Source organism: Syngnathus typhle, linkage group LG21, assembly GCF_033458585.1.
Source record: "Syngnathus typhle isolate RoL2023-S1 ecotype Sweden linkage group LG21, RoL_Styp_1.0, whole genome shotgun sequence".
NCBI classification, from domain to species: Eukaryota; Metazoa; Chordata; class Actinopteri; order Syngnathiformes; family Syngnathidae; genus Syngnathus; species Syngnathus typhle.
Window position 1 is genome coordinate 3630619 of NC_083758.1, and position 27686 is coordinate 3658304.

At 41.2% G+C, this 27686-nt stretch overlaps 2 protein-coding genes and 1 long non-coding RNA gene across 10 annotated transcripts in view; 1 reads left to right on the forward strand and 2 right to left on the reverse strand.

Moving 5' to 3' along the window:
• LOC133145270 (ELKS/Rab6-interacting/CAST family member 1-like) overlaps positions 1–13202 on the reverse strand; it is a 56231-nt gene extending 43029 nt beyond the window's left edge. For 2 of the 5 annotated variants that reach the window (XM_061268566.1, XM_061268564.1), the window contains exons 1-9: positions 12963–13202; positions 8346–9127; positions 8198–8275; positions 7881–8036; positions 1845–2101; positions 1609–1780; positions 635–709; positions 415–570; positions 201–293 (exon numbers count right to left, since the gene is read on the reverse strand). In XM_061268566.1, coding sequence (XP_061124550.1) covers positions 201–293; positions 415–570; positions 635–709; positions 1609–1780; positions 1845–2101; positions 7881–8036; positions 8198–8275; positions 8346–8834 — 1476 coding nt within the window. In that variant the 5' untranslated portion in view covers positions 8835–9127; positions 12963–13202. Of the gene's footprint in view, positions 1–200; positions 294–414; positions 571–634; positions 710–1608; positions 1781–1844; positions 2102–7880; positions 8037–8197; positions 8276–8345; positions 9128–11559; positions 11712–12962 lie in introns of those variants that run through there. The other 3 variants (XM_061268569.1, XM_061268567.1, XM_061268565.1) reach the window with 2 other exon arrangements.
• A 33-nt stretch (positions 13203–13235) lies between these two features.
• Positions 13236–16306, forward strand: LOC133145416 (uncharacterized). 2 transcript variants are annotated; one of them, XR_009710904.1, is made up of 3 exons: positions 13236–13276; positions 14731–14846; positions 16228–16306. It is a non-coding gene; the product is annotated as an uncharacterized LOC133145416 (long non-coding RNA). The 2 variants fall into 2 exon arrangements; XR_009710903.1 differs by having other exon boundaries at positions 13250–13429.
• On the reverse strand, positions 14508–25970 carry LOC133145415 (ninjurin-2-like). 3 transcript variants are annotated; one of them, XM_061268907.1, is made up of 4 exons: positions 25818–25970; positions 16427–16563; positions 16212–16291; positions 14508–14893 (listed from the first exon to the last, which is right to left on the reverse strand). In XM_061268907.1, the coding sequence occupies exons 1-4, from the start codon at positions 25911–25913 to the stop codon at positions 14727–14729; spliced, it is 480 nt and encodes a 159-aa protein (XP_061124891.1). In that variant the 5' UTR covers positions 25914–25970; the 3' UTR covers positions 14508–14726. The 3 variants fall into 3 exon arrangements, with proteins under 3 accessions (XP_061124891.1, XP_061124890.1, XP_061124892.1); XM_061268906.1 differs by having other exon boundaries at positions 14756–15307; XM_061268908.1 differs by lacking the exon at positions 14508–14893 and adding an exon at positions 15165–16055.
• Positions 25971–27686: the final 1716 nt, after the last annotated feature.

Sequence of the window (27686 nt, forward strand, 5' to 3'; positions counted from 1 at the left end):
ACTAGCACACATAGAGTAACTATTATCCGCAGAATTAGTAAGCGTTTCATCAAGCCTAACCAAGCTCGAAAGAAATGTCATGCAGGTTAGATTTTGACAAATCAGTCACACTCGAGGTGGCTCTACGAATGAAGTGGCAAAAGCGGCGCGAGAGGCAAAGCGAACGAGCATCAGCCATCAGACGGAGGTGCGTCTCTTACTGCGGACGCCTCGCGCTGCAGCTCATTGGCCCGCTCCTTTAGCTCCTCCTTCTCTGATTGGCTGTGACCTAACTCTTCCTTCAGCTGATCAACCTGGCGAGGGGAGGGGGGGGGGGAAGTAGACTGTGGCACCCAGAGACACCCCGAGGGAGCGACCTTCTCGCGTTTGTTTATGTGATGTCACTTTGGTGCGTGGGTACTTGAAATGAGTTACCTTATTCTTCATAAACTTGGAGTGGGATCGGTACACCTCCATCTGCTTGATCTCCTCTTCTCGCTCTTCGCTGCTGAGCGCTCCGTTGGACTTGAGCATGTTCAACTCCTCCTCCAGCTCCCTCATGGCACGCTCCAGCGAGCTGATTTTGGCATCCTGGCGGCAGAAGAATGCGTTGATGAAGTAGGTGTGGGCCTTTTTTTTTTTTTTTTAGATTTACCTTCATTTCGATGACAGTCTGCAGGGCCTTGGTCTTGGTGGATTCAGGAGCTGCTTCATACCTCCTGTGCAGCTCCTGAGGGACAAAAAGGACGCGGGTGTCAGGGGACGACGGCGAACGGGGGTGGAGTGAGAGAAGGGGCGAGGGAGGGGAAGGTCGGAGGTGACGAGGAGGGCAGGAAGAGGCGAGGATGACGGGATAGTGGCGGCGAGAAGGTGGGGAAGGCGCGGGGAAGGAGGGAGAGGAACGGAGATGGGGCAAGGTAGGGACAGGGAAAGAGTGTGAAGGTTGAAAGGGGGGAGACACATGAAACGGAGGCGGGATGGAGGGGGAGGCGGGAAATGAAGGAGTGATGGGGGCCGAGGAGTATCCGAGTTTCCCCCTCGCCGAGGCGCTGGCTTTGAGCCTCCACGGGTCGATCCGATCATCCCACATCGGCAAAACTTAAAAAAAAATCAACCATAAATAGAACTTTTGGCGGATTTAAACCACGAGGCGCTCTACCGAAATGCAGAATTCTTTTCCCTGCTCCCAGTTGTTACCTCATCCAATCTAGCAAGGCAAAATGAAGTGCGATTTGAGGGGTTGGGATGCCGAGGCATAAAAAGAAGAAAAGAGGAAAGAAAACCAGATCGGGAGGGCACAAAAGGAGTGAGGAGGAATATCCGCATCACTGCTTCTCTTTGGCAGAAAATACACTCAAGGGCACGCTATCAACATGACAAACACACACGTGAATGCAATGGAAGCTGACATGACTCGGGGCAATGTGCACACACACACAGGGAAATATAAAATGTAGGTCACGGTCGATTGAGACTCCTTTAAGTACTATATAGCTTTGACTGTCACTAACAATAGTTCGCCACTAGGGGGAGTTGTTGCATTAAACAAGCCGCTTGACGTTTTAATATGATGCCGATAACGCACCAAAAAAATTCCTCCTCTGCTAAATGGCGACTAAGCACACGCACCTCTCGAAGTAGCAGCATCTCCTTGTCCTTCTGTTCCAGGAAGCCCTCCAGTTGGTGAATAGTCATCTCTGCGTCAGCCAGTCGCCTCGTCCGCTCGTGGTCCTCCTCGGTGGCGCGGGACGACAGGCCTTTGCTCTGCAACATTTCCAGAAGCTTCTTGATGGACTCGTCCCTGTGGCCAAAAAGAATTGACTTAGACTTGGTATCAAACATTCCGAGTATCCCGTTAATCCTACCTGGCGTTTAAAGTGTGCTTCTGAGTGTCGATCCTCAGCTCCATCTCTTCTACGGTCTTCCTCAAGAGGAAAAGCTCCTTGACCTGACGCTCGTATTCGCCGTGGAGACGCAGGAAGTTCTCCTCCGTCATTTCTTGCGGAGAGATGGCCTGGCATCCCAGACGGCCCGTATCGGAGTAATCGGACTGGAACAGCTGGTTGAGATCGCGCTGGATTCGGAGTTCGTCTTGCAAGGCCTGGATGGTGCATTGGAGATGCTGGTAGACACAGAAAAGAGAATGTTATGTAATTTGGTTTTAAAAGCTACATTCATGACTAGGTACCGCCATGTAATAAATTATAAAGATGGCTACCGTACTTTTTTAGCCTTTCGACAGTGCGCCTTATAGTCCGAAAAATACGATACCAAATTAACATTTGGGTTTCCAATGCCCCCCAAAAAACTAATTTATCAAAGGTAAGTGCAATTCATCACTGTCATTGGCAATGCATTGAACAGCTAAATAATGCATGAGATGGAATCAGTGGTTGTTCCACAAGGATCAATAACCAACAAAACCATAATTGGGAAAAAAAAGACTTTTGCTTGCATTCAGCGGCACGCACGTTCATATTCGTTGGACGAAATATACGCTCGGAAAAGATGCCGCACGATTCCGGAATAAATTAACGGCACAGGCACGGACGACCGCACGATCGCTCCCGTCAAGCATGCAAAACCGCATTGGAGTAGCACGGGGTAAACAAACAGTTCCCGCACGAATGCGGAATGTGTCGCCAAGTTTAGTGCCAACTTCAGATGGATTCATACGAGGGACTCGGATGATGAAAACGCACACACAGTCCACGCGTTTGCACCAGGCCCGATCTCCCACCGGGATACGCAGCTGGAATGTGCGGTTGAGAAATGCCAGACCACTTGAGAGAAAGGAGGAGACGCAGGAGAGGGAAATAATTGAGGCATCCATTAGGAAGGATTTAAAAACACTAATGGGAATACAACAGAATAGATGTGAAGAGTGCAGTGTGTTTTTAATGCTAGAGAAAAAAAGAGCAAAGGTCAGAAAACACATTTTTCTTCTGTGGTTCTGCTGAGTCATCTTTAGTCAACTTTGAACCTATCAAACGTCTCCTGATTCCACGTAGGAGTCAGCTGTTCGACAGCGTTAGCAACTAGCGGTTAGCTGCTAGCTGTTATCAGCTAGCGGCTATCAGCTAGCGGCTAAGCGAGTGACAACGTATGGCCTATACGTGGGCAGAATCAAACAAAATTATATTCAAAAGTAGTTTAACTGGAGGAAATGACTCCGCACACTTTTACAGCGACACACTGACACAGTTGCACTTCATATTGAGAAATATTTAACAAACCAGGCTAACTAACGTTTTGATTTAGCCGGCAAAATGGTGGTTCTGACGTCACTATGCCCTCATTGGCCGAAATCTGATTTACTAATATTTCTAACCCTTTCACAGTTTAAATTTCAGAAAAACAATATTGAACATACTATTGGGAAAATATTTTTGTTTTTGTGAAATATCTTCTTGTTAAAACAAGATATTCAAAGAAGATATTACGCCATAGTAATAAAAAAAATCTTGTAAATAGCAGATGTTAATATTTTAAATCTCACATTCTAATGGAATGAAGGAATTTAGGACCAAAAAAAACACGAGAGGCGCGAAAACTGTGTGACATTTCATCCCAACCCGCCTCTTCGTACCCTCCAGCCACCGCTCATCTGTCCTTCAACATCTCTCCGTTGTTCCTCCTCCGTCTCATCCCTCGCTCACCGTCTGAGTCATGCTCCCCCGACCCCGCCCCTCCCTCGCAAACATATATGCACACTCGTTTAAACCCGCACCTAAGTGTGGTTGTGTGCAAAATAGCCGTGAGCGGTTCAGCGAGATCGCCCACTCGCACGCTCTAAGAGGATCTAAAGATGGACAAATGACAAGATAATCCCTCCTTTTAAGTACTATATTCTCCGTTTTTGCATGCGTGGCAAATCCGCGTGACGATGAATATGTATGGATGCGAGTCAAAACAACTAAATAGTGAATCCAAAACACCCAAAGTGCGCCTACGGTCCAATGTTGACCCTAATCAGTCACATTGAGATGCAGCATGAGGGTCAGTGGCGGCATCACGGGCAAGGAAAAGCGTTCGGAGTGCAGCCAGCTGTCACATGGATTTAACATGAGCGCTTTCACATCACGGCAAAATGCAGAGTGAGGGGAAGAAAAAATAAAAAGTGGGAATGTCTTCGCACCGGCTTCATTCCTGTCCAGAGTCGCTCCTTATAAGGAGAACCGTGACGACCGCGAGGCCCTCGACATGCAAACACAGCAACCTCGTGAGGAGAAAGTGAGAGGAGGAGTAGGAAAACAGAGTTGCTGTTGGAAAAGTTGAAAAAGACTCAAGCGCTGCGTTTTTTTTTTTCCCCCTGCGATTGTTCCATCTTCCCATCTGCTCTCTTCTCCCTTGCCCATCCCTCTACCTATTTACCTCCCTCGCTCTCTCCATCCTTCCTGAATAAACATGCGGGTTTGAGGACCATCTGTTAGGTACGAGCGTTCATGTGTGAAAAACACACACAGTCGACACGCTCCGTTTTGAGGACTTGTCAAGAACGAAAAAAAAAAAATCTGGGAATAATGAGTCATAGGTTGACAAAAACAGTGTGGTGCACAGAGGTCAAGCCGAGTGAGTGATCGTCGCCGACTTTTTTGGGTTTTTAGAACTTGCCATCGGGCTCAAAGGCAGACGTGCCTCAAAGAAAGGACTTTTGAAGAGGTGATGAGTCAGCACACCGTTACATTTGCAGCATGCATGCTAACTAATAAAATTGTTATTTATTTTTGTATTTATTTTTTTCTGTATTATTTGCACTCTCTTAGGTGTAAAACGGTACCAAATACCTTTATTTATTTTACTGTATGCTTGTTGGCTCATTAATTTGAAATTCATAATAGTGATTGTTAAATGAATTCTTTTTTTTTTTTTTAATTATTTGAAATTTATAATAGTGATTGTTAAATTAATACATTTTTTTAAAAATTTAACAAATTCATTAAAATGATATATATTTTTAAAATTAACGTTTTTATCAATAAAAAAACCACAAAAAAAACCTGAAGAGTAAAATTTCCATTTTCCTGCTTGATATTTTTGAACAGACTAAAACCTACTATTAGTGGATTGTTACTAACACTCATGGGATTATTTTGAAGACTATTTTTTACCTTCACTTGAGTCATAATGTAACAGTAGATTTACTTGAGTATATTTTTGGCTACATTGCAAGGGTCATAAAGAAAACATTGACCTAACATCAATGAGATCTTTTTTTGGTGCATGCCCAGCATTCATTTTTAATGCATAACATTTACACTCTCGTCAATTATTTCTTCATTGCCCTCATCCATTTCTCACTCTTTCTTTGCACAACACTGCCCTCAGGTCACTTTTTATTTCCAATGCATCCATCTCACCACCCCCGTTTTCCATTCCTCACCACCTTTTTTCTTTTTTTTTTTTTTATTGGCACAGAACGTATAATTTGTCCAGTGTCCGAATTCTGTTGGAAGTAGCGTCTCGACACTGGCTTTGCGTTAATGAAATTAGAAAACACTCGATTCAAAGCCAAATGTAATAACATTAAGTGCTGAGCAGGAGATTATAAACCTTTAATGAGTCAGCAAGCCGAGTGGTCTCTGCCGTGGTGCTTTTGAAAAACACTTTCCCTCTGTTTTGTCTTTTTTATACAATTCTTAATCCATCATATATTCAAAGTATTCAGTAGGGGTGTCACTATTGAATATTTTTAGAATCGATTATTCCATCGAATAATTGGATACAATTAAAAAAGACATTTTTTCAAAATGATAAAAGAAATCTGCCAACTTTCATGAAGGACTCCCAAAAAAAGTATAAATCCGAGAATAAATAGTCGCCAGCCTATAATTTGGACCATTTTAGTTGAAACAATGTCTCAAAACGATTACCGTATTTTCCGGATTATAAAGCGCACCGGACTATAAGGCGCACCTTCAATGAATGGCCCATTTTAAAACTTTGTCCTTAGATAAGGCGCACTGGACTATAAGGCTGCATCATGTCAGATTTTTAATCCAAACCAAATCATTCTCCATTTTATCTTTTTTATTTCAACTTCAGACGCAACAAAGTACTTTATAATCATAAAATAATGATCCATAGTGTTTTTGATTTATGATTCATAGTCTTCAGCAGGCCACTTATGATTGATTTCATGACACAATAATTCGGGCCAGTCTAAATTTAGGAATTTGGTCCATATATGAGGCGCACTGTCGGCTTTTGAGAAAATTTTAGGTTTGTAGGTGCGCCTCATAGTCCGGAAAATACGGTACTCGATTAAATTGATAATCAACTAATTATCGATTAATTGATGAATTTCGAATGTAGGTATTAAATGTAAATTCTGATTTCAAGAATGACTCATCCATGTGTATCTCTCCTGATTCTACACAAGAAGCCCAATTGTGGTTTACAGAACCACGCGAGCTAACACAGAGTGACACAGACACACAAATAAACACAGCGGGCACACACTCCTATAAACAAAAGACCGCAGAAAGATAGAAGAAATAGCATGCAAAACAACATGCGTGAGACCCCTTGGTTTTTTTTTTCCGTCTCCACTGGCACACACTCCGACTTTGACGTCACGGCCCTCCGAGTACACCCGGTAGTGTTTAGCAGCCCCGCGGACAGTGCAGTTATTGTTTGGTTCACGACTGGTGCAAGGAAAAATGATAGCTAGCATAGGAGCGTGAGCTGCGGGGAGAACTCACAGGCGGAGAATTAAATTAAAAAGAGAGAAAGAAGCCAGCATTCCATGCATTCCTTTTTTTTTCTTCCCTGCGCTTCCCTTTTTTTTTTTTTCCTCCTGCAGCGATCAAAACTAATCACACGACTGGAACAGTAAGGCAGTGAGTGGAAAAATTGAACCCTGAGATGAAAAAAAAAATGTTTATAGCTTCTTAGTGGTTAGAAACTCCATAAATATATAATTGTTGTGTAAAGCGGGAGCCGGTCGCCATGGCGACACTGTTGTTTACACAGCATCCCTGTCACAGAGGATAAGAATGACTGTTAGGCTGTTTTGGTTTGCAGGCAAGAGAAGAGGACGCGACGGAGGTAGGAAGGAAGGAAGCATGGGAGGGTGGAGCTGAGGTGAACATTCCTAAATGGTCCGTGGGGGAGGGGGCGTGGCTCGGCATGCCTGAGAACGCGCGTCTGTCACGGGGGAACATATAGCCATAAATTACTCATGCCACTTAATTTCTAACGGGGCGATCGGGCGGCGAGGAAAGCGAGGGAAGCTGAGCTGACTCACCGTGGGATGACTGAAATAGAAGGCTGGGGGGGGGGGATGAAGGAGGAAGATCCAATATGATATAATAATGAAAAGGTAGCTCAGGGGTTAAATGGGTGTGAGGGGAAGAATGAAAGTGAAAAGTAGAAGACGCTTTCGTGTCGTAACGTGTTTTCCCCAAATACACGATCTATTAGGAGGGCGTGTGTTCCTTTGACAGCAACTAATCAGCTGCTGCTTTGGACTCGTTCAACCCTCAACGACTCATCGCTTCCCTTTTACGGCTTAAGATGTTATTTTGTTCTGTAACAATGCTTTTAACTGAAAAAATTCACATCTCAAATCATCTTTCCCCATTGAAATGAATGGGAATGGGATTAATCTGTTTCAGCCCTCCAAAAACAAAAAAATGTTTCGGCATAATATTATTAAAAATACTGGACTCTAAAAAAAAATATATAAAGATATATGCGTGTCTAAACCAAAAACTAATTTATAGTAGATTTAGTAAAATCTAATAAAAATATATATTTTAAAAAATAAAATTAAATTGTCAGTCAAGAAGTTAGTCTTGACTTTTATCAAGAGGAAAAAAAAGAAATCTTAAATGTCACTGTGAGCTGCCTGAGACTACAGCAGTAGACATTACTCGAATTAAAATATTTATTGGTACCTGCGTTTCCTCCTGCACCACCCTGTATTGCTCCTTCCACACCGTCATCTTGGTGGCTTCGTCCTTCCTCAGCGCACGCTCTTTCTTCAGCTCAGGACTCCAGAAAGTCTTGATAGAGTTCATGGATGAGCTCAACTTGGACTCCTTCGCATCCAACTAAAATAGAAGTATTTGACTTTCACATGTGTTGCGTAGAATGTCAAACAAGTCTTTTTACATTTTTCATTGAATATCCAAAAGTCAATACAAAATAAAAATGAACTAGAATAAAACTGTTTTTTGATATTTTGTGTACATGTGTCAACAAATGGCCTTACATCTCTACGCAGAAGTTCATTTTCTCTCAGCACTTCTCTCAGTTGGCTCTGCAGGTCTGTCATGGCCCCCTCCCGCACCTACAAAAGCACAACTTTGAGTTTTGCACACGACTCTATTTGTGGAGAAGGTAGAGAGGAAAAGCCTGACCTGTCTCATGGAGTGGGGAACAGTGGACGCCTGCGTGGGTTGAGTTGGCACGTCCCCGCCAAAGGCTATGGAGTCACTGGACATGACCCCACCAGCTCCTCCAGCGTTGATATTAGGGCTGCTCCCCACAAAGGCGGTCCGAACTCCATAGGGTACCCTCGCCCCGGCCCTACCAAGCGTCATGGTACTTTTAGGCAGGGAGGGGTTCAGCCCACTCCCCAGGCTCCCGAGTCCCACCGGGTCTTCGGTCCCGTCTGTGAAATACATCGGCCCTCCTGTGGCGTAGGCGGCATTGAGTGACTGGATATTCTCCATGGATAAGGTTTTTCCGGAACCGGTGAGTCCGCCGGTGGAGCTGCTGCTGCTGCTGCCATTTCGCCGATGAGCCAAACGTGGGGAGCGGGGTAGACGGGGGGAGCGGCCGGGACTGCCTGACCCGTTGGATCCCACCGCATCCAGCTTGGAGACGGACCGAGAACTTCCATACATGATGAGGAAATCTGAGCGAGGTCTAAATTAAAGACTGAGAGCGGCAGATAGGAACGAAATAATAACCCAAGGAGGCAACTTGTGTCCTGATGAAAACATTAGTCACGGGAACATTTGCAATGTCCCCCCCCTCCCAAAAAAAAAAAAAAAAAAAAAAAAAAAAAAAAAATCAACAAACAGAACAAATCGATTCCTGTTTGTTATCTTCCGCTGGAGTTCTTGGTGACCTCGTGATGCAGAACTGAGAACCCTGTGATCACAGTAATCCACAAAGGCGGCAATCACTGAGTCACCTAAAGGAGGAGGCGGAGAAGATCTGAGTGAGGATTAAAACATATCAAATAATGATTAAAAATATTAAATGCTTGTGAAGCGCAGGCTTCACAGGCAGGCAGTTTTGACCACATCCTTTTCTGTTGTCTCTACGACTTCCCGGTGAGTGCCGTGTGTGCCGGCCAATGAAAATCGAGCTAGCGCCGAATAATCGTCGCAACCTTAAAATTCCAATAGGTTACATAAATTAAAATAAATAAATAAATAAGTATAAAAAAATTAAATGAAGAAAATTTAAAAAATTGGTGCCGGCCAATGAAAATTGAGCTAGCTCCGATGAATCGTCGCAACCTTAAAATTCCAATAGCTTACATAAATTAAATTAAATAAATAAATGTCAAAAATAAAATAAATAAAAAATATAAATATTTTTCCTTATTTATAACAACCATGTTTTTTTTCCAAACACAATAATGCTTAGTTGGCTGATTGGATGGATTTCATCTTCAGTCCACGTTTGGCAGCCATGAGTTGGCCTCTATGTCAAATTCCACAGCCCTGCAGCAGTGTGAGCAACGCATACTTCCAACTGCACTGATCTTTGGCCGACGCCATGCAAACTCGCAGCCCGTCAGTCCGCAGAAACGAGGAAAACCATCTGCGCCGCATCCCCCCTCGGGGCTGCCAACACACACCTGGCGTACACACACAGTCATGTACTCGACCAATCGAGTGAAAGCACTCAGACGAAGGTATCAAGTTGACAGATGCACATACGTGAACAGCTCAGTGGTCATGTTAGGAATAACAAACACATCAGACATAATTTCTGAGACAAAGGAGAAGTATCAGCACACAAAACCTGTGATGCATCATAAGATTGAGCAAAATGCCCGAGACACATCTGCTCCAGGCGAGGCAATCATGTGAGGAACCAACGCGCCGCTGCCAAGTGAAACATTTGCAAAACACTCCCAGACAGACTAAATCCTTTCAAATGTGCAATGTCGGGATTTTCTACAGGCACATGCAATTGAAACGTAACACGTTGAAATGCATGTAGTCGTGGGCAAAAACGACACGCTTTAATTCTATTTTCCAGTCGCTGCAGTAGCTTTGCGGCGAAGGAGCCTGCAGTGGCATTCTTGAAAGCCAAGAGTCCGAAATAGAGGTGAACAGATATATCAGGGTCTTGCTCAACTTTACTCGGTGACTCAACACTTAAACAGCATGAGGAAATCAAAAGTCTGGAATCCGCTTTTCTGGCTGTCACTTGGCAAGAGTTTGGTATTTTTGTTCTTGGACATTTTTTTGCCTTTTGATTTGAATGAGCTCAATGCTTTGAAATTCAAATTGGAAAAACGTAAATGCGTAACAAATGGGGGAATTGTGGGGTGAAAATAATTTAAATTTTATCATTTATATTATATTATATTACGTTACATTACATTACATTACATTATATTATTGTTGTGGGGTGTAAATAATTTAAAGAATTTACTTTTTTATAATATATTATATTATATTAATTAAATTATGGTTTTTATTTCAATTTGGGGAAACCCGTGAATATTTGGAATGACAAAAATACTAGCGCCCACGTCATGGATTTTGGAAATATTATATCATATCATATCATATCATATCATATCATATTATAATGTATTATATTATTGTTGTGGGGTGTAAATAATTTAAATAATTTACTTTTTTATATTATATTAATTAAATGATGTTTTTTATTTCAATTTGGGGAAACCCGTGAATATTTGGAATGACAAAAATACTAGCGCCCACGTCATGAATTTTGGAAATATTTTTAAATTAAAATGACGTAAAATGGATTAATTATGCGTGTCAAAACAATGCAAGGATTAAAAACTAGCACTAATCTAAGAAAGGCAATTTTCTTAATAAACCTATTTAATCCCAATTAAATCTGCTGCTATGCTTTCCTCCTCAGACCTGTTAGAACATCAAACTGGCCCACGAGGAGTCTCAGTGGGTTGAATGCCAAGTGCGAGGATGATGTCGTCTCCCCGATGCTTCCACTTTCTCTGCATTCCCTTCCTGTCTTCCCCCCAGCATTCCCGAGGTGTTGAGCCCGTTTCTATTTATACGGCAAACACGCCTCCGTCAATCACTCGACACAATACACAAACACACAAAGTCCAATTCCACTCTGTTTTCCCGATGACATCTTCTGCTAATCTCACTCAACACCAACCAGAGATAGATTAATTAATGGAGGAAAAAATGCATTAAATGAAAAGATGAACTGTCAATTAACATAAAATGGGACCTTTAGTTTCCCATAGGCTTAAAAGTGAAGTACAATGAGAAGTTGCCAGGCTAAATAAAGGTGAGGTGAAACACGGTCTGGACACCAATAAATCCCGCTGCCCCCAAACCCATCCCGCACGGCAAAGCAATCAAAGTGTGTGATAAATACCAAACAAGGTGCAAGAAAGGTGAGCGTGGAGGTTAAAACTGAGCGCCGAGACTCCATTTGTCAAGGGCCGCTAAGGAGAATGGAGGTTTAAAAAATAAAAGCCTTTCTCCAGTTCAATCATTCAAGCAGAGGACAGCAGAGAGTGTTTACAGTAATCTGCGGGAGGAAGCAGGTTCTCTGACTCAGTGTTCCTGTAGGAGGAGCAAAGACATGGAGCTGTGGGAGGAAATCACAGCGTCCTTTTCCTCTCATTCTCGCCTTCTCTCCCACTGAGCGTTGCACAACAACACCGGACAGCAGATTTCACTTCCCCAGCCTGCATCAACGCAGCCGTATCTGATTCACACTCCATTTGGTTTGCAAATGTGTCATTATCTGGACACAGAGATCCAGTGTTTGCTCTGGTGTGGCTTTGTGGAGATACGCAGATAGGTGGCGCTGTTTTTAGGGTATTTCGATCAATTTGGACGGTTTATAATTGGTAGAAGAAGGGGTGGGCGAGTATATATATCAGGAATCATTTTTTAAAACAATCTGACATCAATAAGTCCTCCTAGGCTGTAGATGGCGCTATAATACAGCAGTGTCACAAGTTATCAGTGCCAGAAAGGTTTAGTTCACAATGTAAAATGAAATTTTACATCTCAAAAATACTAGCGGTACCGGTATTAGGTATCAATGAGTACTTAAAGAGTGAATAGGTGGTATTGAACATCTATAAAAAGAAATTAAAAATAATAAAACTTTAATTGGTTTTTGTCATTTTTAATGTGTGAATTGGCCTGGTGAGAGACGTGGGAGGCAGCGAATGACAATTAAGTAGTTGGCGGTTGTTAGGAAACAACTTTTTTTTAATAAAGTATAAAAGATTTGTAGAATATTGATAGCATGTGCCAAATTTTCTTCTTTCTTTTTTCTGAGCACAGTTAATCAATCTTTTTTTTTTTGCTGTAGTCAGAAAAGCCTCGCACGTCACCAAGTTATGTCAGGCTGGTAAAGTGGTATCGGTGTTGCAGTATCGGATCACTTTTTAAAGAACAACACAGGGCAGATTAATAAGAGAACTGCATTGTAAATATCACAGCATGCATTATTGTAATTAGTAGACCGTTAAATTATGAGAATGTGCATGCTAGGCTAAGTCGCAAGGCTGCAAGTTAACCCCAAAGTGTCCCCAAACACGCTTGCTCAAGCTGAAAGTGCTTTGGCTCACTAGCCATCAAATTTTAATTATGTTATTGCTGATGTTCCTGCCCGTTAAGGGTAGCGCGCACACACACGCGCGATCAGTGCGCACACTGTTCATTTTAACAACTACATCCATAAATGGAATTGAACAAAAGCACAAATTCGCCAAATATCAACATCCACGCTCAGACTGACAGCTAACTTCCACTACTCACGGTTGCGAAATAAGCTCCAAGATGGACAGTCGTAGAGGCGCTCCAAGATTATTGCGTGGCTCTCGGAGCTCCCGTGGATGTTGGACGACGTGATCCGACCGTCCTGCGCCCTCTTTCCGCTCGCTAGCACCCGTCTTAAGGCGTATTCCAGGGCCACCCCTCGCTTCTCGCCCCCCTAACACTGCCAGCTCCTCCACAGGCGGCGAGGCGGCTTCCCCACTGCGCGCCGCGGACGCTCTCGTGACGTCAGCACGTAGGAGCGCGTTCCCGAGACGTAGCCCCGCCCTTCTTGACAGCTACCGTAGAGAGAACAAGTAGGTTTTCTTTGCTAGCTTGTTTTGTAACAAATTAAATTTAACAAACAGAACTTTTGTTTACCGTAGTTTTATATTTTTATTAATTTGACTTCTCATTGAGCGTAGCCCTAAGTACATACGATATTATTTTTGATCCAGCATGCAAATAAGGTAGTGTAACAGCACCGTTAGATTTTTATTGTCACAAATGGATGTATTGTAGTAGTTTTTCTGTCATTTTGTGTTTATTTGCATGTAAGTGTTCCAAAGCAGAGGTGGTAAAAATTTTCACACTATACTTGAGTAGAGGCAGTTTGGAAGTGTATTGCATTCACTTAAAAAATAAATCTTGGGCTTTCTTGATTTCTATATTTTTTTCGTTTTTCTTTTTACACAGAACAATTTTTCTTCTGTTTTTTTAGGGTGAAAAATATTTGTTGAATATATTTTCTGTCATAAAAAAAGTCAATAAATCAATAAAAAACTTAAGCAAAATAAAGTATATATTTTTATATATCTGTTTATTTTTACTCAACCCACGGTTGTTAAAAATTGAAACATACTATTTTAACCAGGAATAAATTTCAAATGTAAAAAGTCAAAAAACAAAATATTTGTACTTTACTACTTCCAAACACAACAAATACTTCATTTTTGTAATGCGCTACTATCAGCTGCTCACTTGTCTTTTTTCCAGACACATCTACATCACTCAAAAAAAAAAAATCCTCCCAACTTTGAGACCCAGTGACCTTGGACACACTCCCAAACACACATTCGCAGTGTCCCTGGGCGCCAGTCAGTCAGACAGCTGCAGTATATATAGTCTGCTGGCTAAAGTTCGCCACACACAAAAAGATTTTCACCCGAAGCTCGCCTCTCCACAGCAATGCATCTTTGACCTACTTTTTTTTTTAAGCACTAACATCAACAAAAGCAAATTATTAATCATCTTTATTGCTTAAGTCTGACAATTCAAGCAAACATCAGATCCCTCCAAGATTAATATTTTTAATTTGATATAATTTGTTAGCGTATCTCGTTTCCTGGGTTGGGAATGTCAGTGAATGCGCATCATCAGCCACGGGAAGTGTCCCGTGCGCTGCATACCAAAGGTGCTGATGAATAAGTTGAGCACCGTGGTGATGAACACTATGATGGTGGTTACATTGTTCAAGTAGTCCAGGCGTTTTTGAAGGGTGGAGTTATTCACGTCCCGGCGGCCTGTCACACATGTACAAAGACAAAAAACACACGTCTGCTTTATCCAGATATTTATTTATCACCAGATAAAATGAAAAAAAACACTTGTAAAGATGCACTTTATAGAACCAGTCCCATTTAATTAGTAGTGGAAATGCATGGTTACAATCAGTTGGTTAAATAAATTAATATGATTACACTCAAGCATGTAAAATATTAAAATATTATGATTATTTTTTCATTCATAAATCATGTTGGGTTTTTTTCAGAAGTGAAGACGAGCGAGCAGCCAACGGAAGAAGCCCGTCCTCTTGGACCCGAAGAAGCTGATGAAGAAGTTGATCACCGTGGTGACGAAGATGATGCCAGTGGTTACGTTGTTCAGGTAGTCCAACCGTTTCTGATTGGACACCACGTTCAGGTCCCTGCGTGCTGCGATACGCAAATTCAAGGACACACACACACACACAAGCGCACGTGGTTCAGACATCTCACACGCATTCATGTATTGTATGCATACACAGCCCAATGTTGGGTTAGAATGAAGCGGCAACTTAGATATGTCCTTTGTATGTCATAACTTGACTTTTTGGAGTTTTAAATTCAGTGCTGTGGCACCCTCTAGTGGCAGCTATAATACTGCAAAAGGCCACAAGCCCTTTTTTTTAAACCCGATTCACAATACAAAACGCTGAAACATCCATCGCAGCAGGCAGCTACGTTGCGTGCCGAAAGCGGACTTGATGATGTTGACGAGCAAGGTGAGGAAGATGATGCCCGTGGTCAGATTGTTGAGGAAGTTTAATAGCCGCTGGTATGAGGGGAGCAGGGTCAGCTCGACACGAGCTGGACACACAAACACACACACGCGAACACACACACATGCATGGTTGGTCCATTGCAGGGGTTTACAAACTTTTTTACAGCAACTTCCAACTCATAAAATGCTAAGTTTGTAAAGGATCACCATCATAAAATAATGATGGGAAAATGAAGCTTCAAATTTGCTTCATGAACCAGTTGTTGTATTTTTGGATTCCTCTAGATGGCACTCTCTGTTCCACATCGATATTAAACGGCTTTATTTAAACCAACAGTGGCATAAAGAGGAGTCAAAAAAACACAACTGGTTCATGAAACAATTTTGAAGCTTCATTTTCCCCATCATTATTAATGACCATTAATGTAAATTAGTTAGTAGCCCTAAGTGTTCATAAAAAGGCAGAGGTTCTATTCGTAAAAATAACTTTTAAGTTTACATCACAAATTTAGTTAAAATCTTATGCCAGACTATAACAATATTTCAGTGATTCTCTGTCCACCACTAGAGGGAGCCAGCGCGCCACACACAAACCAACCTGTTATACAAAACAAAAACGACAGCAAAGCATTAGTCATTAGTGGATTAGATTTGCCCGTAAAATGTGTTTCCCTGTATCTTAAAAATGCATCCTGGCAAAGAGGCCTGTGCGCTCCATCCCAAAAACAGAAATGAAGATGTTGGTAACGAAGACAAGGAAGATGACCACGGTGGCGCTGTTGTTGAGGCTGTCCAGGCGCTTGTGGTTGGCCTCGTCGTTGAGGTCTCGCCGGGCTACAGCAAGATTTAGAGATCTCTAAATAGCATCACCAGCAGTTTTGATTAGTTTCTTCTTTTGTGTGTATTTCATGCAGGACACGTTACAGGTGTCAGTGTTTTAGGATGTTAATATGGCGGATGACTTGGATCTAATTCATGACAATGCCCCACCTATGATTATGATCAGGATCCCGGCGACTATCTGGAGACCCAGTGAGAAGGAGATGAGAGTCAGGACGGCTGCGTAGTATCTGAGAAGGTAAGCCAAAGACATATTTGTACATACACCGACCACTTTATTAGGAGCACCTATCCATTCATGCTGACAAACAGACAATCACACTCGACCAAATTTGCCAAATTTACTTATGATTGAATCTCCTCACCTGTATCCCGCACCTTGCTCGATGACCGTCTTCATGTGTGTGATGTTCGCTAGGAAGAGAGCAATGTCCAGCATGCCCTCGGCCGCAGTTTTCTTGGTGGCGTACAGGTTCATGTTCAGGTTAGAGGACGAGCCACCCTGTGGTTAAAAAAACAAACAAACATATAGATCATGAAATCTAAATTGTTTTATGTTTAATAATTTAAATGAATGATTAAAATGAAGCTTCAAATTTGCTTCATGAACCAGTGGAGGTATTTTTGGTTCATGAAGCAAAACTGAAGCCTCATTTTCTCATGAAATGTAACTCAATGTGCTTCACATAATTAATAATTATGTGAAGCACATTGAGTTACATTTCATATGAAGTGGTTTGTGTCATAAATTCAAAGACTGTAAAATGCCGCTAAAAAGTAATCACACCTCATTACACAATCTTTACAATATGCAAATATTGACCCGTATTGCATAATAAATAACGCAAAACGGCAGTAAACTATGAAGATGCAGTTCTTGACCTGAATATTATAAAAGCCGTTTGGTGAGAGCAGCATTGCTCAAGCCACACAGTGACCAAGGAATGAGCATGTTGATGTAATATAGAAACAACCACAGGAGGGCGGCATTGATCAAGGCATGCATGAAAACAGGACATTTAAAATTAACGTTTTAGGAAAAGTTTGTATTTATAAACCAAATTCTCATATGAAAATAAATGCTTCCATTGACTATTTTTGAATGTGCATATTTTAAGTGTAAAAACGGGAATACGAGGCGAAGATCAGATTGTGGATGACTTTCAATAAAAACATATGACATATTATTACGTAACCGCACATAACAATGACCGATGGGGCCCGTTTTTCTCCTTCAGTAGTTTTATCCGTTGATGCACATACTGAACTACTCAACATTTTGGCTACAGACGCAAACATTCTGTCCACAAATGGATCGTTTTACTCGGGCTTTTTCTCCGATGTGTTTAAGACGACTTATACCGTAAATGGCACGTAACGCCACAGTTGTTCTTTATTTTTATCCCTTCGCTGTTTTTACGCGACGCTGTAATTTTGTAGCACAGTTTGATTTACTGTGAACACTAAAAGAGAGATTGATGAGCTGAAACCACACAATGGGGCAAAATAGTAAACATAATATTATTTATCGTTTTATTTTTGTAAATAAACAGTAAAGTTTTTTTATGCGCTGATACTGAAAGTGCTGCCAGGAATCAAGACTGATGACTAAACCCACACTAACTTCCTTTTTGCACCTTAGTACAGCTGACGCATTTCCTTCTAGACGGGACAGTTAAGTATTTTCGAGGAAAATGTCTCAAGTCCAATACAAGAATTGTTGAAAAGAATCCAACCATTCCTGGAATTAGAACCCACACATAGCCCAGTAAGCCCCTTTTTCACGATGTTTTATTTTTAGATGGAGAAAAAATGAATGTTCGGCGAAAGAAGCAGGATGAAAAGTTTGTATAGAATGTATATGCGCTGGCCTGCGTCCATCACCAGCCCCCCCCCTCTCTTTCTTAGGGGTCTTGTTGTCTCACTCCATCAACATCAGCTTTGGACAGACCGCCAACACACACACACACACGCATAACCGAGACACTGGAATGTACTACAATGGCTGCATATAGTCTACTCGGACATATGCGTTCGCTCAACAACTTCAGTATACCGTATTGGGCCGAATATAAGACGACCCCAATTATAAGACAACCCCCTGTTTTTCAAGACTTAAGTTTGGAAAACGACTTTGTCTAGACCCCGAATGTAAGTCGACCCCCCCTTTTTCAGTTTTATTTCAATGCAAAAAACCTCGTCTTATATTCTGGCCAATACGGTAATAACCCGATGTGTTTACCCTGAATTTGGCCTGGCAGGTACAGTAGGTCTCACAGATGTTTATTTACAGCTGTGGCAGGTATTAAGCAAAGGTCAACATTAAGTAAGGCAATGTAAGATTGAATCTAAACAAATACATCTATAATAATAATCGATTTTCAGAGTAATTGATGACACATTATCAAAATCGATTAATCGTTTTGAGAGTAATTTAATTTAAAATTGTCTACGTCCTTTACATTTAAGAGTCTCAGCAGTAAAAGGGCAAAGTATTATTTTTTTGTTTAATCAAAATAAAACATTTACTAACATTTGCTTTTACTTGGGATTTTTCCCCCCCCTGACAGATCAACCTAGTAACTAAATCTTTGTTGACTTATGTGATAGCGCTCACCATCTGAAATAATGTCCTGTTTTTTATTAAAAGGATGAAAATGTTTTATTATATTATATTCTCATCGGATTTATTGAATAATCGTCACAGTAATCGACGACTAAAATAATCGTTACTTGAATGTATTTTTTTTAAACAGATTGTTGGATTAGTTTATAATCTATCACAACATAAAAAGGTCACACCATTTTGCAACAACATTTTATACAATCTAAAGATTGTAATCCACTATCCGCCATTTGATCCCCCACTTAATATCCGCAGATGGTTTGCCACTATAGCAGCTGCCAAGGGCTGGCGTCGCCTTGGACTGGAAAATAGCTTTACTACTGAGCCGAGTGTGTGTGTTTATTCGCGGAATTTTTCCTAGAAATCCAGAGTCCTCGTAAAAAAAAAGGCTGCACTTCCCTAAAAAGCAGCAATCTGCAAACAAAAACAAAAAAACACGGGCCTGTATAAACAGCGCTCGTGAAAAACAACATACCTGACCTATTACTTGCACAAGAACATCGGACACTGTACGTGCCAGCTTTTACACTTTAAATTGCAACACACACATATAAACATACTCATATGAAACCACATGGGAGCCCCCCTCCCCTATTTACCTCACAGGAAGTGCTCCTCCTCTGCACTCTGATTGGTTCTTTAATAGCCAATAGTGGGTGGCCTCCAGCAAGGAGTGGAGTAACTTTGAATGTGTTTGTTCTTCCATAACTCCATCCGCAATGTTTTTCTTTCTTTCGTTTTTATAGACCCCGAATCATGTCAAGGATATGCCCATGTTCGACGCATGTGGGTGACCTTTGTTCTTCCCCTCGAAGCTAACTGTCTAATTAGAAGAAAACACATGCGGGGGGAAAAAAAACATTTCACTCATATTACATACCATCCACCGCTATTGTTATACAAGTTTGGAAGAAAGCCGTAATTGCTTCAGTGGACCTGACCCAAGTTGATGGGTGGCTTTACATAGATAAAATTCCATTCAGTATGCGGACCCCCAAGGAAGCTGCAGACTGATTAATAGTGCATATGCTAGCTATGGGAATTTTTTTATTTGTCCAAGCAGCCGGACTAATAAAAACATTTTGTTACACTGGACCAAATTCCATCACACATAAATGCCAAATTAATCTTTTTTTTGTGTGTGTTTGGAGGCAATAATGTTGGATTAGGTATCATCTGATTGTGCAGGTGTACCTAATAAAGTGTCTTGTGTGATAAAATATTTGTAAAAAAAAAATACTGGTAGCGTTTCCTAAAAAGCTCCGATACTACCGACTCGATACCTGATAGTGGATCCTTAGTTTCAAGAAAGATTGTGTATTTTATAGCATGTGTGTGTGCGTGTCCAGACACCAAACTCCTGGTTTTCTTCTACTGACAGGATGTCAAGTGTGTTGCGTAAGTAGTTGACGTCAGCTCCAGGCCGCGATAGCATCATCCGGCATGCCTGCCTGATGTCTCTGGACATGTGTGCTGCATATGAGTGAATGGAAGTGTGCCGGTGCATGCCAAATGGGTGGAGCCAAAATGCATCCATCCAACCAGTAAATAGTGTCATGGCAACATTTGAAACTCATACAGGTTCAAGAAAAATGTCCCAACAGGATAAGCAATGAGATGTACAAAATGACAAGTATGCACGGCGCTTGTTTTGAACTCGTTGACAGGATTTAACGAGAATTCCTGTGGGTTGTATTATTAGGTACACGGGGACAATCAACCCACAGCACAACTTTTATACAGTGCTGTTGAACTGCACTACTTCATCATACCGACATCTGTTTAGGCTATTTTGACCCTCACGTGTCGAGCAAATTTATTTATCTAGCACATTTTGTACATTTAAAAATATGACAATAATATTTGTGACCCTAAATAGCTATAACCTTTAAATAACAGCGGTCAAAGAAGTATTTAGTTTCGGATTCCTACGCATCTTCTTTTTAATTTTCAATATAGCTTTATTACATCTAAACATACATATGATGTCAAATCATGCAGCATGCTTATCAGAGGAACTACACATGTTCTCGCCACGATGGCATGTTCGACAGAAGGCCTCACGTCCCCTGCAGCATGATTTGCAGCTCTGTAAAAAATGTACTCGTCATTGTTGAGCGTTTGCTGGAAGTTTTTATTGGAGAGTAGATGGACGGATTTCAAGCACGCCTCAATAGCTGGAATTCCTCATGCTTCTTTGGGCTGCTAATAAACTTAACAAATACAGTTGTCCAACCACAAATTGGGCAATATAATTCTAATAGTGACATTTACGTAAGAATTTTCTGGAGAGGAATAAATCGTATTGAAGAGTACAACGATTGTGAAACTGTCATGTTGTGTTGCGGAGAGAAGATAAAAAGTGAGGCGAGTGAAGTTGTCACAATATAAACATTTATTAAGTATTAAAATTTTAAAATAAAATATTAAAAGTAAAAAGTAGAAATCAATTTAAAAATCAATTCCTAATTTGAGTCATTGGGTCATTTTACTGTAAAATATAATTGTCCTTTTACTTCTTTAACAACGTTAAAACAGATCTAATTGCGGGGAAATTTTGATCCGAGTTAGTTCGAGTACGTATCCAAAGCAAACAAGACCGAACATAATAGCTCCAATGGGAGGGACGCAAATGCAATTCCTGCTTGCAACATACGTTGTAATTAGCAGTACACCGCATACTCTTTAGTGCCCTCAAGGTGGAGGTGTGGTGTGTTCTCTTTCCTGAAGAAAACGCAAAGCTCCAGCTTTTGTGTTACTTTCTCTTCTGGGGTGTTTTTGCCCTGCATGAAAAAAATAAGGTGCGTGTGGAGTATAAGCCTCCAAGGTGTGACATCACCCTTCCTGCTTTTCATGACTTGGGCCTTCCTTAATGGCCACTATACATGCTTCCTTCCTCTGTTCGTGCGTAGAAGGAGAATGCATTTCTACTGTGGATGCACTGATATCGATGCCGGTATGAAACTAGTCGGTAATAAATTGCCGTATACGAGATTGAAGACTGACTCGGTACTCGGTAACACTTGTACTATTTGACCAGGTTGGAAACTTTAGTAGGATTAAATGAAACTAAAATGGTTATGATCGATTTGCCTTATCGTGTGGGGTTCCTCAGGGGTCAATTTTAGGACCTCTTTTGTTCAGCCCGTATATGCTACCTAGAATGTCATTGTTGACTGTCATGACTATATTGTATGTCCGTTATTGTTCTCAAATGACTGGGCTTACTCAAAAGAGCATCAAACAGCTGCAGATTTTAAAAGTTTTGCAGACTCGGGTTAATTAATGGAGTCTAGGGTTCAAAGTAAACATGGTGAGTCAGCATTTAATGTTGAATTGTAGTCCGAGTATCTCAATTTGGTATCAGAGTACTCAAATCGAAGTACTACTACTTACTCGTGTTGTCCTTTAGTTTATGATGAGACTAAACACAGGTGACCACGTGTCTGAAACCCCTTGGCATCATGTACATTTGTGCAAGGTGGTGTTTTGACGAAACAAACATTTGCACACACACATTTGTCATTACGGAGCAGGTGACCCGGCGACACAATGTTTTGCTGCACGACACAAAGACAAGACTGTTTCATTACAGTGCAATCTAACAAGATCCAATAAAAAAGATCAATTATATGTATCAATGCTTGAAATCAAACTATAAAGAGTTTTGAGTATTTTTTCTCAGGCTGCAGCGTACAAGTCAAATAATTTGGTTAAAAAAAAAACTTTGCTGAAAAATTGGTTTGTTTCTTCATTGGCTCCCATATCACTCACCGGGCCAGGCTCCGCCTTTTAAAGCCGTACACACTCAAAAGTAAAAGGTATAATATGAGAATCCCGACTAGAAGTAGGGAAAAATATAATCATGGTATTGTTTTTAGTCATCCAAAATAAATGTTTGCAGCTCTGTTACAATAAATGCAAGGCAAGCAAATAAATAAAAAATATAACTCCAAATATAACAATTAGATCATCCCGGCTTGCAAATTGAATCCATCATAGAGCGCGTGATCTATCGCAGACTCTGTTGTCAGCACCGCCTGTTTGCTTTTGGCTCAAATAAACCCCGCAGTGTGCTTTCGACTAATTTCTCCTCAGATTCCAGAAATGACGCGTAGTTTGGCCAGCACGCACAGCGCATACATACATCACGCTAAATACATCACCTCTTGATGGTTGTCTTTATGAGCCCGTGTTTGTTTTTTGGGGGTTGAGGAGGTCAAAGGACACACATGGGTCGTTCTGAATGACTGACCCACTCTCGGGGGGCTTCTAAATATGTTATGTTATGAATATCTATATGTTTGCAGAGTTGGCTTATAACCTGGGAAGTTTTTACGGACATTTTTATTTGTCTGACAACGCAGCAGTAATATGATAAACATGTCCATATCTGCTATGTGATTTTATGAGTTGTGTGAAAAGAGAAGTACGATGATTGGATTTGAAAATCTGGTGTTTGTATTGGGAGTCAATTGGGAACAGTGTGCTTGCGGCTGTACTTTCTTTTTTTTTCTTTTTTTTTTTTTTTAATTTTCTAACACACCAAGGGAAGACAGCTGGACCCTTTTCCCATTAAGCTTTTTGAGATTCAACATGAATCCGCTGTCATTTCCCCTCCAGAAATGAAAAGAAAACACTCAGAAGAGGGATGAAGCAGAAGAAAGGCAGGATGGAGTTAGCAAAAAAAAAAAAAAAAGTAACTACAATTATTTCAGGCTTTAAAATAAACCAATGACTCGCCGGACACTTTATTGGGTGCACAAATTCAGATTTACGATAACGCGCTGTCACAACAGTGGAAGGCGTGCGGTGAAAGCGTCAAGACACAAAATGGGAACGTTTTGGAAATTTATGGCCTATTTGCCGTAGCCGCGGAGGAGGAAGCTAGCACAAATGTCAACATGTGGATTAAGTGTTTGTCGTTAGCGCTGCGTGTGCGTTACATAAACTGGCCCATTATTGTCTATCTGTTATTAAAGTGAAAACAGGTTATTAAAATAGTCTAAAGCCACTTGGGGGCGTACATGACATCTAGGGGTTACTTTGATATGACATTTAAATAACAACAGAGTAGCAGGATGAGGATATTTTACAACTATGTCAACAGGCTTGTCGCCATGGCAACAGTTATGTCACCATTTATAAATGACTGAGCGGCCATAAAACACACGTCTCTTACATAACAGTCACACCCTTTGAAACATGTGAGGAGTTTAACCACTCTTGGGGGGGGGGGGGGCATCAAATAGTACGCTAAGTGGGCCGCAATAGTTCGTGATGGACACACACACACACTTTCTGGTTCCTCACACTCACGCTCACAATGTTGTATTGTTATGTGCATTGTGTTGTGTTGTGTTCCTGTCGAAACTTGGTTGTGTATGTTATTGAAGTTCAATAAAAAAAAAAAAGATGAAGCTATGTAGTCTGCGAGGTGAGACAAGTGGGAAGGGGAAGATGGAAAAGGCGAGAAGATTAATCAAATTAATTCAGTAATTGAATTTAGGGCCAGTCTGCAGTTTGAAAAATTCAGGTTTGCAATTGAATGTCTATCAAGTGTAACTTGAAAAAAAAATACCTGGGACTGAATGTGTGGACTCTGAAAAGACGTATAAATACGTCTTTGGGAGTGAATGAGTGGACAATTTTTCACATCCAAACCTTTGAAACCATACTGATTATTATCAGTTTAAAGGACCTATTTTCAATGCAGCTCCTGTATTGGATTGCAACAGCTTGTGTAACTAAGTCACCAGTCCTCCTGTGTAACGCCTCTTTCCTTTGAAACTTAGCTGTCATGCTCGGAAATAAGTCTTGCTAATTCTGTGTCAGTGCATGACACCCTACAGTCTCGCACTATACATAGAAAATGAGCAAGAGGTGCAAAGTCCTCACACCTTGAAAAATAGATCGGTCACACTGTTGTGCTACCATGAAAACCGCAAATTAAGAAGATCCCTTGAATTTGCGTTGGGTGGTTTTAATTGCCTTATAGTTAGTTGCCCAGCTAGCAAAAATACATATTTGACCTTTTTATGTACATAACCAGCATTTTTACCAGGTATGTGTGGACTATATGAGGGTGCAATAATTCAAGTATAGAAAAAAAAAGTGGCATGAATGAACAGCGCCAGCATTCATGGCCGCTAAATGGAGGGTGAAGTGATGAACCTTCTCAATTCACAAGCTACAACTACATCTGCCATCCAGCTGATAGATAAAATTCTCGCTCTCATGTGGACTCCATAAACGCTACGTTAAGAGTCATATTGAGCTAACGTAATTAGCCTGGAGGCCAATTTTTAGCTTTTTCTTAATATTTGCCTTTTCCGTGATATTTCAAAACGCTCATTCAGTGAATCTTTTCTCATGATTGCGACATATTCACTTAATTCCGTACATATATGACGACCCGTTTCATCCCTTCACTTGTAGGCGTAGTGACTGAATGTCCCAATACTTTTGCGTGTATACGTTAGAACTTTTTATTAATTACACTGACTCTACTCTCTCTCATCCCATCTGTGATTTTTCTCACCCACTCATCGACCCTCACTCACACACACACACATTGAACTGTTGAGTAACAGCACTTTGTTCACTGCATGGCTAAATATACGAGTAACTGATAGGCCTGTTGCATGATGGGAGTAAGCAATGCTGATACAGAAAATGGACCTTGATAGGAAGGATGTGTGTGCAAAATGTATGTGTAAGCCATAGGATCAATACAAGAGTATTGGGGCGAAGGTGGGACTTCATCTACAAGTTACCTTTGCAAAAATCAATTAAAATACTTTGATTTGTGTCCTTCCACAAAGTATCCCCGGCAAAGTTTAAAAAATCTCCAAAAGGCTCGTCTCAAGACAGCGGACCCCACCTTGACCCTTTTTCATGAGTAGCTGTTGTGTTGACCTGTCGCTACATTAGCGTGCATTATTAGCCTTGGCACCTGAGTCCTAATTGATATTTGATTGATGCCGCTGGTGTGGCTTTTGTTCAAAATAGTACGTGTAGTCCCCGAGAGCCGCAGTCCCTGTGATCCTCAACTCTCACGTAGGCCGGACATACCGCGACTCGGCGGCAAAGCCTCAGCATATCGGTCACATCACGGGCGAGTCACTAACCTGCAGGGGACCGCCGACCGGCATGGTGGATCTTTGCGACGTCAGGTCCATGTCTCGAACTTGGTCTCCGCGGTCTGTCTTTCCGAGCCCCTGCATAATCAGGCCTGTTGCGGGCAAGAACGCACACTGAAGATACAACGATGGCTTATGAGAGGAAATTGTGCCAAGCTGGAGAGGACACAGTGGCAGAGACAATTAGCTTATTCACTACGTCACAGTCTCCCCCCCTTGCCCCCCCCTTCCCTCTGTCTTTACACACTTGTCGCGTGCATCTTAAGTCTATCTTTATGTAATCAGCAGTAAATACAAAGGTACCTAAGACGGAACCCTGCGGTACACCAGGCAGGAATATAATGTGTTTTATGGTAGAAAAAAAAACATAATCCCACTATTATTCAACAAACATGTTTCTAGATGTTTTGCAACGTTTAGAATCATTCCATTCAGCTTTTAATCGGGCTGTTCCACGAATTCCATTTCATGATTTTTTCAGACTTATGCTTCTGTTGTCTGTCCTGTCAGCACACAATGAAGTATTTCACCCGGGATTGTTTTGCGGCCTATTATAGCAAGATAATCCCTAAATGAGAGGCTGTTATAACAAACCAGCCTGCCCAGCATAATCATTCCTAGAAACTTAAAAAGTTGAGCCACTCTGCTTTGTTGTTTGCTCCGTTCTGCAAGTTGCTTCTCGCTCTAATTCATCGCCATTCTTTGAAACAGCATAAATTGATAATAGTTAAAGGAAAACATCTCGACAACACTGCAGGGAAGATAGATGTTTTTTTGACTTCCCCACATTTTTCAAAGGATTCCAAATGCACTCTAAGACTTGTGTTTTGGGTTTTTCCCCCCGTTTGAGTCAGTTCAGCACAAGGTGTAGCAATGTTGCACATATGTCAACAGTTGTGAAACACTGGCGCAACCTGCCACACGGGCTCCTTTCATTCACGGAATCCTTCGTTAGTGCGAATAGGAAATGCTTTTATTAGTGCCTACGAGTTATTTTTGGCACGGCTCTCCGTTGTGATATTGGCGGCGCTGTGCCAGCGGGCATGGGAATTCATTAGTCACGAAAAGTAGCATTTTAGCATCTTCACACACTCGACACATCTTGTCATGACTATTTTTGTATATGTAAATAGAAGATTCAACCATTTCGAATTTCCAACGACCCAAGATGAGCTGTGGTGGCATGTGATACTTTGTGCACAAGCACAAACCATGCCTTGTTGTTTCATTGTTATCTTAACACTCTTTGTCTTCATTCTCATTTTTCAGTGCCAGGCTCTGCTGGTCTCTCTTGCTGTCTATCACACACAAACACACACGTACACAAAAAGACACACTAACCAGGCAGTGCCAGTCGCTTCACTTCGCTCTTTCAGGAATACGTCATTTAAATACACTGAAAGCAGATTTGTAAAATATGCCAAATCTATTAGACAAATCATGTCATCCTTTAAAAAAAAAAATGGTCAGAGAAATAAATGCATTTTTCATCCTTACGCAGGAATTCAGAACCCTAATATATATATTTAATGTTATTAAAGATAATGCTGCTTAAAAGACACTCAATCGTGCACACAAAATAGGTCAGTGTTGATATTTGCAATTTAAGAATATTCAGAATGTTCTTTGGTTCTCTGAACCTAACTAGATCACCAAATTTTTAATATTGACTAAAAAACGTAACCTATTTACTGTCTGGTTTGCCTCCAATTATGTGTTCCAAAAAATTAAGAAGAGGTTCACGGTTCCTAATTTAGAAATTATGGCGCTTAATATGTGGCTATTTAAGGATAAATTGGTGCAGACAGGATGGAGGGTTTCTACAATTGTTACCGTCCTTGAGACAGTCGACTTTGT